This window comes from Gavialis gangeticus, unplaced genomic scaffold (genome assembly GCF_001723915.1).
Source record: "Gavialis gangeticus isolate Ggan-Ray unplaced genomic scaffold, GavGan_comp1, whole genome shotgun sequence".
Lineage (NCBI taxonomy): Eukaryota > Metazoa > Chordata > Crocodylia > Gavialidae > Gavialis > Gavialis gangeticus.
Genome location: NW_017729014.1, coordinates 12,103,981 through 12,119,890, shown reverse-complemented (window position 1 = coordinate 12,119,890; position 15,910 = coordinate 12,103,981). Strand labels below are relative to the sequence as shown.

General features: G+C 42.1%; 1 protein-coding gene across 1 annotated transcript in view; it reads right to left on the bottom strand.

Moving 5' to 3' along the window:
- Positions 1-13,594, bottom strand: part of CLSTN1 (calsyntenin 1) — a 71,733-nt gene extending 58,139 nt beyond the window's left edge. The window contains exon 1 of the mRNA XM_019511551.1: positions 13,547-13,594. Coding sequence (XP_019367096.1) covers positions 13,547-13,594 — 48 coding nt within the window. The remainder of the gene's footprint in view (positions 1-13,546) is intronic.
- Between the last annotated feature and the right edge of the window lie 2,316 nt (positions 13,595-15,910).

Below are 15,910 nucleotides of genomic sequence, written 5' to 3'. Positions count from 1 at the left end.
GGGTCCTGGACAACTGGAGAAGGGTAGATATAATGCCCATCTTTAAGAAAGGGAAGAAGGAGGATCTGGGGAACTACAGACCAGTCAGCCTCACCTCAGTCCCCAGAAAAATCATGGAGCAGGTGCTCAAGGAATGCTTTCCTAAGTACATGGAGGAGCAGGTGATTAGGAACAGTCAGCATGGATACACAAAGATAAGAAATGCCTGACCAACCTGATTGGCTTCCATGATGAGATGACTGGCTCTGGATGTGGGGAAAACAGCTTGACTTTAGCAAGGTTTTTGATACAGTCTGCCATAGCATTCTTGCAAGCAAACTAAGGAACTACAGCTTGGATGAATGGACTGTAAGGTGGACAGAAAACTGGCTGGATCATCACCAGGCTCAAAGGGTAGTAATCAATGGCTTGATTATTAGTTCACAGCCAGTATCAAGTGGAGTGCCCCAGGGGTCAGTACTGGGGCCAGTTTTGTTCAATATCTTCATCAATGACCTGGAAGATGGGATGGAGTGCACCCTCAGCAAGCTAGCAGATGACACCAAGCTGGGGGGAGTATCAGATACACTGGAGGGTAGGGCTAGGATTCAGAGAGACTGACAAATTGGAGAACTGGACCAAAAGAAATCTCATAAGGTTCAATAATGACAAGTGCAAAGTCCTGCACTTAGGAAAGAACAATCCCATGCACCAGTACAGGCTGGGGGCTGACTGGCTAAGCAGCGGCTCTGCAGAAAAGGACCTGGGGGTTACAGTGGACAATAAGCTGGATACAAGCCAGCAGTGTGTCCTTGTTCCTAAGAAGGCTAACAGCATACTGGGCTGCATTAGATGACAGTTGGCCAGCAGATCAAAGGAAGCAATTATTTCCCCTCAATTGGCACTGGTGAGGCTGCATCTGGAGCAGTGTGTCCAGTGTTGGGCTCCCCACCACAGGAAGGATGTGGACAAGCTGGCGAGACCAGAGGAGAGAAACAAAAATATTGAGGGGGCTGGGGTACATGACTTCTGAGGAGAGGTTGAGGGAACTGAGCTTATTTAGTCTGGAGAAGAGAAGACAGAGGGGATTTAATAGCAGCCTTCAACCCCTTGAAGGGTGGTACAAAGAGGATGGAGCTGGACTGTTCTCAGTGGTGGCAGATGACAGAACAAGGAGCAATGGGCTCAAGTTGCAGTAATTAGGTCAGATATTAGGAAAAACTCTCATCAGGGTAGTAAAGCACTGGAACAGGTTACCCAGAGAGGTGGTAGACTCTCCATCCTTGGAGGTTTAAGACACAGCTAAACAAAGCCCTGGCTGGAATGATCTAGTTGGGGATGCTCCTGCTTTGAGCAGGGGGTTGGACTGGAAGAGGACCTCATAAGGTCCCTTCCAACCCCAATTTTCTATGATACTATCTTTATGAAATTCTAGTCAGCCATTAATAGAGTAGCTTTTGAGAGACAAGCAAAACTCATTTTTTCATTATAATACTAACCAATCACTAAGGCGAAGAACAGATTGCATCTGGGATCATTAATTTTAAATGACAAGTTTGCAAGCCCACTAAATAAGGAGAACTAGTGTTCTTTCTGTTCCCAATGTAGCACCTGTTGTTTTTCCATTCCTTTCAAAAGGCCTTACACACATCTTGTGTACCAAATTCATCTTTAAAAAAATAGTGTATTATTTTAAAAATCTAATCTGTTTATAATAAAGTAAGGAATAACATGATATATGTTTCCTTTCATACACCCTGACATTCTCTCTACTATTCAGCACTTAACTAGCCCAATTTTTATACCAACTTCTTACCATTAATTAATTCTCTCTCAGCAAAAATCTACCTAGACTTCCAATATGAGAAGCTGCAGTCAGTTTGTTGCTCTATTAATCTGTGTGAAAAAACTTTAAAGGGCACACGACAGGTATGTCAATGCCTCTGAAACCCTGTACTCACACGTAAATACATTGTAAAGAGCTACACTATCACTACCTGTCAGGTATCAGTGGCATTTCATGAGCTTATCATGCAAAGGCACCAACAGTTCTTCCTGCTACCACACCAAAAAAGACAAAATGGAATACTCAACCCCATGCCTCTCATGACCAATATCCACATTTTGATTTTAAGCACATGTACCTCATGAGCTGAAACACTTCAATACCTGCAAGTCACGCACCATTCGTGAATTTTTTTCCCCCAAAACAACACGAAAATGAGACAGAATGCATTGTGGTCTCACTGTATTTGCCACCCTGTGGCAATTAAGTAGAAGCAATAAACTCTGGTGCACATGGCACTGGAATTTATCAATTCTCAGGCACTGTGTTTACACATGTGCCTGGGAGCACAGCACACTGAGCTAGGCTGGAGCAGCCCTAGCTGGCAGGAGGTCAGCGGAGTCAGCCTGCCATCCCCGGGCTGCTCCAATCTTGCTCAACACGCACCAGAGACTGGCAGGGGCGTGAGGGCGCTCTAGTGCAGGGCTAGCCAGCAGGCAACCCCCCACACTGAAGGACCCTTGTGTGCCAGCCAGCTGTGCCAGTGCCTACACGTGCATTGCTGTAGGGTAAAAAACTGCAAAATACAAGGATAATTAGTTGTATTTGTAGTGGCTTAGCAGGGAACTCTTCAGTAAACTAAATCACAAAAAGAAAGTTTATAAGTAGAAAGTTGGACAAACAACTAGGGAGGAGTATAAGAGTATTGCTCGGGCATGCAGGGATGAGGTCAGGAAGGCCAAAGTACAATTGCAGTTGCAGCTAGCAAGGGATGTGAAGGGCAACAGGAAGGGTTTCTACAAGTACATCAGTAACAAGAGGACAATCAGGGAAAGTGTGGGTCCCTTATTGAATGGGGGAGGCAACCTAGTGACACAGGATGCAGAAAAAGCGGAAGTACTCAGTGCCTTTTTCACCTCAGTCTTCACAGACAAGGTCAGCCCCCAAACTACTGTACCTGGGAGCACAGTTTAGGGAGAAGGTGAGCAGCCAACAGTGGTGAAAGAGCAGGTTAGGGACTATTTAGAAAAGCTGGACATGCACATGTCCATTAAGCCATATGGGATATACCTGAGGGTGCTGAGGGAGTTGGCTGATGTGATTGTAGAGTTGCTGGCCATCATCTTTGAAAAGTCATCATGATCAGGAGAGATCCTGAATGATTGGAAAAGGGCCAACATGGTGCCCATATTTAAGAAAAGGAAAAAGGTGGATCCATGGTAGTACAGACTGGTCAGCCTCAGCTCAGCATCTGGAAAAATCACAGAGCAGATGCTCAAGGAACCCATTTCTAAGCACTTGGAGGAGAAGGCGGTGATTAGGAACAGTCAGCATGGATTCACCAAGGGCAAGTCATGCCTGACCACCCCAATTAGCTTTTATGATGAGATGACTGGCTCTGTGGATGAGGGGAGACCAGTGAATGTGGTATACCTTGATTAGCAAGGCTTTTGATAAGGTCTCCCACAACATTTTCTCAGGCAAGCTAAGGAAGTATGGGCTGGAAGAATGGACTGTAAGGTAGATAGAAAACTGGCAGAAGCATCAGGCTCAGAGGGTAATAATGAATGGCTCAAAGTCTAGTTTGCAGCCAGTATCAAGTGGAGTGCCCCAGGGGTCAGTATTGGAGACAGTTTTGTTCAATATCTTCATCAATGACCTGGAAGATGGCATAGAGCGCACCCTCAGCAAGTCTGCAGATGACACCAAGGTGGGGGGGAGTAGTAGATATGCTGGAGGGTAGGGCTAGGATTCAGTGACAAATCCTCTTAGACAAATTGGAGGATTGGGCCAAAAGAAATCTCACGAGGGTGAACAAGGACGAGTGCAAAATCCTGCACTTAAGATAGAACAATCCCACGTAATGGTAGAGACTGAGGACTGCCTGGCTGGGCAGCAGCTCTTCAGAAAAGGACCTGGGGGGTTAGTGGACAGTAAGCTGAATATGAGCCAAGTGTGCCCTTGTTGCCAAGAAGGCTAACAGCATACTGGTCTGCATTGGTAGAAGTGGTCCCAGCAGATCAAGGGAAGTCATTATTCCCCTCTATTCAGCACTGGTGAGGCTACACCTGGAGTACTGTGTCCAGAGTCAGAAAAGATGTGGACCAAATGGAAAGAGTCCAGCAGAGGGAAATAAAAATGCGAGGGGGCTGGGGCACATGACTTATGAGGAAAAACTGAGGTAACAGGGCTTATTTAGTCTAGAGAAGAGACTGAGAGGGGATTTAATAGCAGCCTTCAACTCCCTGAAGGATGGTACAAAGAGGATGGAGCTGGACTGTTCTCAGTGGTGGCAGACGACAGAACAAGGAGCAAGGTCTCAAGCTGCAGCAAGGAAGTTTAGGTTAAATATTAGGAAGAATTTATCACTAGGAGGGTAGTAAAGCATTGGAACAGGTTACACAGAGAGGTTATGACATCTCCATGCTTGGAGGTTTTTAAAACCCAGGTAGACAAAGCCTTGGCTGGAACGTTCTAGTTGGGGCTGGTCCTGCTTTGAGTAGGGGGTTGGACTAGATGACCTCCTGAGGCCCCTTCCAACCCTAATTTTCTATGATTCTATGAAAGGCAATTCACAACACAAAGGCAGATCCTATTTCAACTATCAGGTCCCTACGTGGTACTTAGGCAACTAATTGTGATTTTATTCCACCCTATTTAAAACCGTGGAAACCCATTAACACAAGGTGGTGGTTTGTCCTTCTTGCCACTCAGTCTCAAAATTAAAATGAAGGCCTGATATAAAAGTAAATGCATTAATAGTTTTCAGAAAGGTAAGCAAGGTGGAATAGGATCATGTTTAGATGCCTCAGTACCACTTCAACACCTAACCTGTAAAATAAAATCTGGCCCCTAGTTTCATGGAAAGGGGACATGCACCTACTGCCCAATAGGCCAAGCGTTAGATTAGAGGGGGGCCAACCTTTTTGGCAGATATGCCAGAAACCAGTGTTAAAAAATAGCTGCCCCTAGGTTAGAGCATCTCCCCAGCAAGTAAGAGACCTGAGACTTAAGCTTGCCTCATACTGAACAGCTATGAACCCAAACCCTCCCACTTAGCAGGACAGGGAGGCTTATCCCTAAACTGTATATCAGATTAGTGGCTATTCTCCATTCCTGCTATGAGAGAGACTAAAATCCATTATTTCCTTCTTCCAATATATTTCTCTAACTACTGCGCTACAGAAACAGGCTCCTTTCTCCTCCTTGTGACCTCATGACTTGTATTCTCAGCTGTCCAGTGACCCAGCTTCAAAAGGAAGAGCAGCAAACACATCTTTTACCAATTTAACCAAATAAAATCAGATAACTTGGAAAAAAATAAATGCAAAGAGGCCTTCCAGACAAAGAAAATCTGTGCACTTCTAGTACTTTATAGCCAATTATTGGCTGTATTTATAGTCAAGTGTATACCAAGAGTCTGGCTGGGAGCAGTTTTACTGTAAGAAAAAGAAGAGTTACAACAGTGATACCTGTAAACAAGAAGTTACTTTCACTAGAAACAGAACAACCTACAGCAAAAAAAGGAATACCAAGGTGAAACATATCCATTGTACTTGTATGGCAGACACACTCTTTGAAATATGTTACAGACATCTGCAGTGGATACAAAAAATGAAGGGATAATCAGAAGTTCAAGATAACTGAGTGCCCCTTGCACTAGCCATTTAACTAAACTATCTAGCGTAAATATGTAAAAAAAAACAAAAAAAAAACATGTACTTGTAGACTCCAGCTGTCCCCTCACCCCCCACTAAAAAGTGAAATTGTGTTCATATTCATTCAGTATAAGATAAACTTGGACAAAACAGGTGCTAGATAAATGGCAATTAATAGTCATCTGAGATATTTAAGCAGCTGACTCAAATTAACCACTTGGTCCCAGCAACCTCCTTGAGAGGGAGGGGCCTCAATCAATAAATTAGCACAAGCCTGTCATCCAAGAATTACCCAATGCAAAAGCATCATGCTGGGAAGGAGATGAGACCAACACCCCTGGAGGAAAAAAAGGTAGTAGCTTAAGGGAGATTTGGGCACAGACTGGGACTGCTACTGTGAAGTATGTTGGACTTGCTCTAGAGAGAATTCATGGTAGAGTATAAAAAGGGTGTTTCACTATTTCAGCATGGCAGCAAGGTGGCTTTACTTTGCTATAACTCCAGAGACACAAACCTAAACTCTGATGAAGGCTCTTCCCCAACTGATCCAGTTAAACAGGTACCTTGTCATTTAAACTAGGGAAATGAAAGGTAGCCAGATATGTTACTAGCCACACTACTCCACTATATGCTGCTGACCACAGAAATAATTGCATCTTGGCCATACTAGCCTGATAGGCTGTTAGGCTTCAGCAGTTTTGGACTACCTCTTAAAGTACTGCAGTCTTTAATCCTTCTTTTCTCTCTGTGGTGGCTAAGTGATTCCAGCTTGGCAGGTGTGAAGCATCATTGGTGCCACACTAAAAAGTTATTTAGTTTCTATTCCAAATATCAGCAGGGCTGTTCAACGTGGCCTGGCTTCAAACATTCTTATAGCTATCTTTCCTCAATTAAAACTAGTAGGGCGTGCTATGGCTGTGAACAGGCATACAACAGAAATGCACCAAATTCAGTACTAAGCAGATGCTAGACAGCTCTTTCCTATTTGGTAACGTGACTTACTCCTCCATACTATGGAGGGAAAAGAGTTCTATAGAAGAGCAATGTGAACATAGCTGAACTCAGTTAAAGGATTGTTGAACACCTTGCCCACTTACTGCAGCTCTTGTGACGCTTTAAACAAGAAAATCCAACTTATTACATTTCATTATGCAATAGGTAGCAAAACAATTAGCTGGTTAAGGCGCGTTATAGTTTACCTTTTGTAACCACTGTACTATTCTGGATTTGAAATGAACAGAATGGCATTCTCCCTGAATGTCAAGGTTGTCTGGTTATCAATATACTCATGGTAAAATGTACACTTATGACTGCAAGAGTTGGCATCCAGAACTTCAGGATATAATTTGTGCCATGTTCAGTACCATGAAGTGGGGGAGAGGGGGGACAATAAGAGGAAAATCTGTTTCTGAGCCATGACTTTTTTTTTTCCCCCCCTTCTTTACACTAAATTTGCACGAATTCAGTGGAGTTTTTTTTTTTTACTTTGTCTCAGTCAGAAACTGACCTCAACCAGCAACAAATAAAGACACGGGGAAGTTAGTGTCCAGCATCTCTGCAAAAATCTCTTCCTAAAAGTATAGTGAACCTAAGTTAAATAGGGTTTTTGATATACTGATTATGAAACCTCTTCCCTCATCTCACAATGCAAACAAACAGGTTTAAAGGAGGTGTAAGAACAAGAGTGTTGCCCTTCTTTTTTATCTGTTAGGGTTAATGCATCAAAAGATGTATTTTTAATGGAAAAGATGAGAATTCCAACAGTTATACTACAGCCAGAGACGACCATAGCATGGTGCAGGGCCCAGACACGGCGGTGGGGAGGTGGTGAGCAGCCGGAGGCGAAACTGGCCCAGGTCTACGAGGCCCCCCAAAGCACAGGGCCCAGAGCAGCTGCCCTGATTTGCGCCCCCTTAGGGACAGCGCTGACTACAGCCATGGACAATCTAAACTTTGCAAGTGGAAGCTGGTGATCAGATGACTGTATAAGTGTTTTACTGACTTCAGTAGGCAAAAGTTGGACCCAGAGCTACCCTGTAGGGGTGTGCGAGTGGGGTGTATTTGATTCGGATTTGGCCCCATATGGGGACAGTGATTCAATTCAATGATTCAGATCATTGTCCCGACTTGATTCAGATGAATCCAAATTTTAAGATTCGATGCTAATTCAGAGAATCAGTGATTCGGCCATTGACACAGCTTTAAATGTTTTTTTTCTACATACCTTGAGGTACCAGATGTGGCTCATGAACACTGCGATGGTGGGGTGGATGGAGCACCTCACAAGAGCAAGGGGGCCACCCCCCACGTGCTCGACTGCAAACCCAGAAGTGGACCACTTCTGGGTGTGCCCCCAAATGCATGGGGGGGGGCCTGCACCCTCCCAGCTCAGTGATCAGCTGTAGGGGGACCCTGGGTGCCCCCCCAGATCCAGGAGGCACGGGTTGTCAAGCCGGGGGGGAGGAGGGGGGCATGGCGTGTTCTCCCCAGAAGACTTCCAGGTCAGCTGCAGAGGGTGCCGAGGACCCGCCCACACACTCCTACGGGACACTCCATCCACCCCACTATCTCAGTGTTCACAACCTGCCCGGTACCTTGAGGCATGCAGAAAAACATTTAAAGCTGTGTCTATGTCCAAATAGTCAAATCTTTCCGAATCGATTTGGAGGGTTCTGATTTGACTCGGAGAGATTAAAGGGTCTCCTGATTGAATTCAGATCTGGAGATTCAGCCGCAAAATCGAATCAGCGACCAAAGCTTCGTGCAGCCCTACTACGCTGCACCTGTTCTGGACTACAATGTTAGGGCTGGGAATTCTGACTCTTATACCACCAAAGGCCCTAATGGAGGCACTTAACTAGGCAATTATAGCAAAAGCAGTGCTTTTGGCAGGATGAGTCTAGGGTCTGCTGGCCAGGATGGCCAAATTGGCAAATGCATTCTACACTCTTCATGATGTTCTTTTTTTAAATACAAACTTCCCTAGTGGAGTCAGCTCCCAGCAGCAAAAGTTACTTTGCCAACATAGCTTAAAATTGATCAAGCAAGGAACATTGCTGATATAGCTGCAACTACCTCATAGCTGTGCTGGTTAGGGAAGCTGAAGCAGTGTGCCCTGACCAAAACAGTTACGGTGCCAAATGCTAAGCATAAGCCAGGCCTTGCTAGATGCATTAAACAGTTACTTGACCGATATTAAGCAGGATGTTAAACTCTAAATACTTGCTATTGCAGGTGTTATGCACTCTCATCTTTAACCTAAAGGAGAACTACATTACTCATACCCATCTACCAGAACTGCCTTTTATGAAGTATGTGAAATGTTGAACGGTACCTGCCCTTCCTTTATACCCAATATGGCAAATCCACCTTTCACTGCAGGGTGGGTGAAAATACTGCAGAAGTACAAGACTGCTTACATTACAGGACTGCAAATGCATATGTAGAAGTGACAGAACCAAACAGCTAAGTCTTGAACAAACAGAAGTACTTCTCAGAGCTTGATAAAAGCATCTAATTCCCTTCTGAGTCAACTTGATTCCTGACTAGGCTACAGGCCATATCCCAACAATGGCTCTTACTCTGAGCTCTCCACTGGAGGGAATAGTTTGCAACTTGGAGGTCATTCTGCACCAACTTGATGCTGGATGTCTTTCTAGCACTGCCAAAAATTCAAGCCAGCATTTGAAATATTTGGCACAGCCCATGGGCAGGTACATTGTTAAATAAAGTTCTTAGACCAAATATTTTACATAATGCATAACTAGCTCAACTTCTGCAGTCTCAATTGCTTTATTCAGTATAATAAGCCATGAACATCGATAGTGCCCAAGAACAGTTTGCTAGAGAGCAAAGAATGGTTTTTCTATCAATCTGACTCTTTTTCTAGTCTATGAAATACTCAAGATTACAAAAACTAGTGTGCACATGCATATACCCCTCCCTCCCTCCTTTCGCAGCATCCTAGAAGTGTTTGGGTCAAAATAAAACAAGTACCTCACTTCAACCCTGACACTAACAAAATGCCCTGACAGCTGCTAATCTTCTGTCATATAAACAGAATAAGTTTAAAATGGTTTCCCTGAAACACAATATTCTCCCTGCCTACAAAAGCCCCAGCTGGAATCTGCTGTAAATCCCATGCTGAATGTGACAACAGTATATCCTAGCTGACATTTAATCCATCTGAATAGGAAACTTCCTTGACACATGAATGATTTTAAGCTGAATTTATGTTTAGTCCTTAAAATAGCTCCAGTGCTTGCCTATGAAGCAGGATTAAAAAAAAAAAAAGTAAAGCCATTTAAAAACATTACATAAAGCACCTGAACACTCCTTTAGCCTAATATTTAGCACTAAAGCTGTCATTTAGAGCCTCTATTGTTTGCATATCTTCCAGCAACACTCCAGACTAACCTTGCAAAATAATCATCCATCAAATTTCAAGTTAATCTTATAGTAAATTAATAACCAGAGCTATATGCTGGGCTCATGCTCTGAGAAACTTAACAATAGTATTCTAGGTATTTTGCTGCTGTAAAAGCAATAGCTGATGGCAGAATGTGATCCTGTCAGGTCAACAAATTAATAGAGACTTTCCTTACTGAGGCAAGGAAGGAAGAGTACATTAGGATGCCCACATTAATCTTTAGGACTTCAACCTTAGTTTATTATAGAAGACTGAATTCAGCACTGACACTTGTTGTTGTGTTTAATTTTAAGCCTAGTTATCAGCTGCTTCCTGTCCTGCAACTATTAAACATTCTTGCAGGTGTGTGTGTGTCTATTTATTACTGTGGAAGCCCTGCTTCTCTCTCTTACAAATTTTGTAGGATTTGCCGAGTGTCAAATTAAGCTGGGATCCAGGCTGTGTACTGCTTCCTTCAGAGGTGTGAACAGCCATGTCATAAACGCTATGTGGCAGGTAGGGTACTGCAGCTTTTGTCTAGCTAGGACAGGGAGGTTTCAAGAATGACTTTTTTTTTTCTAATGATATTTAATGACATATTTGAGGTATCGTATTTGAACAAGATTACATCATCTGGATGATTCATCACAGCTAGATTAGGAACAATTAAAATCAAAGCAACCCCTTTGGGGAACTGATTGTCATTTTGAGTTGCTACTGATTGACTTAATTACCAACAAGCTTCACCAGGTTAGTCGGACACCTTAGTTCAATGAAAATGCAGAAAAATAGCTACTTAAGGATAGTTTGCTCAGCTTAAAACCTACAAGAATGCTGCCAAAAGTCACTGCAAATTAAGTCCCCTGAAAATATCATCACTGTCCTCAGTGAGTTAAGTAAATACAATACTTGCTCTGTGCCTGAAGGTCAATCTCATTTTGATTAAGGCAATGGACAAAAGATGCTTGAATCAGGAAGAGAAGCACCCTGGTTGCTTAAAATGCCATCATATACTTTTGGACAGATCAAGAATTTTAAAGTACCTGCCACCTTCATGATCTTGACTTTTTTAGTTCCTTTTCTACTGAAACCTACTTGGAGTCTTGCATATGAATAAACATACAAAAATAAGAGCTGAAGAGACTAAAAAAAACAACTAAATTCCAACTATCAGTAAAGGACAATCCTAATAAAAGCTTGTCTTCCTATTAAACTTTGCTTTAGAGGTGGAAGAAAAGGAGGGTGGTCTGGTTAAGATGTGGGTTTGACTTTGGGCTCTGCTACAATCTTAGTATGATTCCCATTCAAAACTCACCCTCCATTCACATCTACTATAACATTATTTGGCTTAGATTTTTATAAAGCACTGTAAACCAAGTACTTGGTTTTGATATTTCCAAATCAAAATTAATTAATACATCAATAATTTGTAATGGACATAAGCAAAGTTGTGAAAAAATCGTAACAGTAATCATGAAAATTCTTTTTCTTTTACAATGAAAGTGAAAAAAATAAGCCCTAAAATGTTTCTCATCAGTTTCTTTGATCCCAGAGAACTTGTGAGACTTTTGGCTAAATCTTACATTTTATTAATATTACCTATCCAAGATAAATATAGATGCCCTTGTAGAAGTTCTATCTTGGTCCGTGACTGTGGAACCACCTTAAAAAAAACGGGATTCCCACTGTGTGAAGCAGTAAAATGGCATGAAGTATGCAGGCAACAAACTTGTACTAGAAATGAGAATTGGTAATTTAACATGCGTGCATATTTTTACCAAAAGTAACCTTTCAGCCTATGTGCATTTCTGGCCTGAGCCACAGAGGAAATCTTGGTTCTCAGTTTTCAGTCTTTGTTTGGAGAAATGAACAAGGCCTTAACTTACAAAGTGTAATGCAACCACGTGACAAATTCCTGCTGCTTAACTGTTCATTATTTCGATTGACTGCATTAGTTTAATGTTTTCTCTACATCTAACTAGTTTCTTGCACCTGAGCATGCTAGTCCAAAGATGATACTTGGTGCATGAAATGGATAATCTTCAACCCTGATGGTATGGAGGTGCCCTTGGTATTGTAGTATCTACCTCCAGTAGCAAATGGTGAGAACTATACAGTTTGTTTACTTTTTAAATTTAGGCTTGTCAAAATAGAGGTTACTTCAAACCCCTTCTAGATTTTTCTTCCAAAGAATTAAAGGCATTTAACAGCAATTCTGACTACCAACTCTGAGTAACTACAGCAGAATTCTTTTTCCCCTTACCTACAAGTATTTTGATGTATAGGAGGACTAGTTTTCCCCTTCTTCAGGAACTAATATAGAAAACACTGGAATGAAGCTCCATGCTAGCAGTTTAGCAGATAGACTACCTCCTGCTGAATCATATTGATTCCCTCCCCCTCTTCCCTGGGACACTGTATTGTTTAATTTGCACTTGGAAATCAAAATACATTTATTTATAAGATGCCATTCGCACATAGGATGCTTAATGGCTTATGTATAATTCCAAGCGCTCTCAGGTTTACTATGTGGCATGAATGTCTCCTGTCATCATCTTTAAGTTACTGCATTCATAAAACAGGGGTGATGAGGCCTAAATGATTTGAGAATGATTCATGTTGGCAGTATTTTGAGGCCACTGGACCAATGATAGTAAAGAAGTCGAGGACAACTGACATGAATACTTAGTTTGAAACCTGCCTTCTGAAGTAGGAAGCTCTCAGGAACTTTAACCATTTTTCTAGTTTAGACTTAAAAGTTCCCGTTCCTTACAACAGTGGAAGGTGGGAAAAGTCATAATGTGATCCTCTGGAAAACTGCCATGGCACTGTTGTTAACAAAACTGTGACCAGCATAAAGTCAGTAAGAAGTCAGGCGGCATCCTCCCAGAAAGATCACCAACCACTCACTTCATATCAGCAGCACATGATTCAGAGGTTACAACTCTGGGAGCATTAAGCATTATCCCAGTATCTTTCAGTTATGTGCAACTAAAATACAAACCCTTGCCATTGGCTATATCCAATATCAGGGCCTGAGAAATCTGCTGACTGATATAGGTACAGCAAGTTATTCTTCCCGGACCTAAGAATAGATTATGTTTATTTCATTTTGGTTTTGCGAACTGTCATTTTGGTAGAAGGGTGAAGCATGTTTCATCTCATCTCACCTGGATACTTATGTAAATGTTGCCTATACAAAATATGCTTTACTGTGCCTCAGACATACTAGTTCACCTTTTATGAAATTGGGTAATATTTGTTTACATGTCTCGTACATTAACTTTGACACTGGTTCTGCCTAGCTCCCAGTTAATCAAAACATAGTGTGAAAAACTACTTTAAGGCTATACTAGCCTAGCTACCCAGATGCAGCTATAGGTACATCCCCAATGAACACCAAACACAATCCTCTTGCTCCAAGAGATTACAAACATATTCCAGATAACTAAGGATAATTGTTTAAAACAATTCAGCAAGCTGCAACTCCAGCACCTTCTCAAAAGCTTTTACATTGTCTTTGAGCGTGCTGGTTGTAGCCATGTTGGTCTAAAAAGACAGGCAGATAAGGTTCTTCGGGTAAACACGATATCTTTTATTACACCAACTAAATAGTTGGAAAAAATTATACTTTGCTAAACTTAACAAAGAATATTTTTTCCAACTTAGTTGGTCTAATAAAAATATTCCGTTTACCCAAAGAACCTTGTCTGCCTTCACATGGTCTTGGCAAGGTTCTTTGGGTAGATGTGAACCTTGCCTATATATGTCCTTAGACCAATGTGGCTACAACCAAAAACCCTTTACAGTCTTCATACTTCAGCAGGTCCCTTCCTCCAGAATATTTAAAGAAGACTTAACACTCTGCTGGCTGAAACTACAGCAGTGGGGGCCAACATTTTTGGCAGGCATGCAACAAATCAGCCCTGTGCTATCCCCAAGTCCCAAGCCAATCTCATTCTTCTAGCTGAGCTGCTGCTTTGCCCTTCTTCCTGCACTATCTGCTGCTGTGCTGCCTGTTCCCAACTTGATCTGTCACATGGCACACACCAAAGCTGCCCGTATCACTTATGGCACTCATGCTGCAGGTTGCCACTCTTGCTACAGCATTTAAAGATCAACATATTTGAGTTGAGCAGCTGGAAGAAATAGCAAGCACTCAAATGTCTCTGTTATAAGCAGGGGTGTAGGTTGTAGCCATCTGGAGTTGGTTTAATAAGAGATATCAGATTTACCCAAAGAACCCTGTCTGTCTGTTTATAAGCAACATTCAGGACCCCCACTTCAAGCATGGTGGGATGCACTCTGTACAATGAATCATTCAAGTCACAGATGCTGCCTAACATATATGGGTAAGAGACTACCTTGTGTCCAAAACAACAGGTGCAGAATATACCACAGCATGCATGTCTACTTAATTATTTCTGACCCAATATTCATGGGGGAAGTTACAATTTTAGACTACTCTTGAAGGCGTGGGGGGCAGATAAACTGCTGATACTATAAAAAAAATCCTATCTAAGTATTTCCAGTAGTGTAAGTACTCAATTGAGGCAACAGATACAGCTGAGCAACATGGCATTCTCCATACCTTGCCTCTCTGTGGTAAAACAGGTTTTTTTCTTCAGTGTGAGCCTTCACAAACTAGAGTTTTTTGACACTACTCTGAAGTAAGAGCATGCGAAACAAACAAGAAGTAGAAGCAAAAAAAGGTGAAAAGAATAAAGACGTCATGCAGAAAAAGTTCTTTGCATAAATGCATTATCTTCTACTACACAAACAAAATAGTTGGAAAAATTGTTCTTTACAAGCTTTCAGACACAAACACCCTTCTTCAGGTACAGGGAGAGTCTGCCGGTGTCTGCATACTCTCTTGGGTGGAACTGAAGCTTAAGTCTGGTCTGCCTATGTCCCTGGACTAGGGGTTTTCAATCAAGGGTACATGCAGGGAACCTCCTCCCTCCCACTTGTGTCAACTGGCCACTGGGGGTTACCCCAACCAAAAAAGTTTGAAAATCCCTGCCCTAGACCAATACGGAGATGACCAACACCCTCTAAATATGTTATGGATATAAAAATGGTCTCTTAAGAAATGCTTCAGGTATCTGCATCCTTCATGATGCATCTCATTTTTTCCTACAATCTTGAAGAAAAGATGCTAATATCTGCTTTGATGCAACTAAAGCAGAAGTGGATAATTCTACTCCAGTGAGTTCATATATGGAGGTCTGAATGGGATCTTTTGCTGAAGGGTTTCCTACAGTGCTGAGACACACAGATTAGGTGATCTATCTGGGAGTAAAAGACCGGAACTAAAAAAAGCTACATTTTTTTTAATTAAAAAAAAAAATCATAAATTTGTGTCTGCAACTTTCTCACATGTTTTGGGGCGCAAGTGTCTACAAGGGTGGGTGAAGAAGTTTCCTAGGGTGGGTTTTATCAGTTAAGTGTTTTCACTATAATTACTTGACTCTTGACTTATGTCAATGCTAACCTTCTAAAACCAGAGAAAATATTTCTCCAGTACCAGTAACTTCCATCCATTACTGATGAGCCTGTGTCACTCTTCTTCTATACTAGATGAAACAAGTGCTTGTTGATTTGTCTCCAAGACAAAGTGACCTTATGATCCTAGAAAAGGCATGGCACATATATTACAGCAGGAAGCATCTCTCTGTAATTTAGAGGTCTCCTTCAACAGTTATTTTAGGTGCCTAAAGGAAGGAGTCTATGTAGAGGTTACAAAGTTACAACCCAGTCCCTTCTTAAACTACCCCCCTGGATTTTCTGACCTTTCCCCTTTCCTGAAAATACAGTAGAAAGCAAACTACCAGTGAAAAGACTGGTCACTGTGAACAA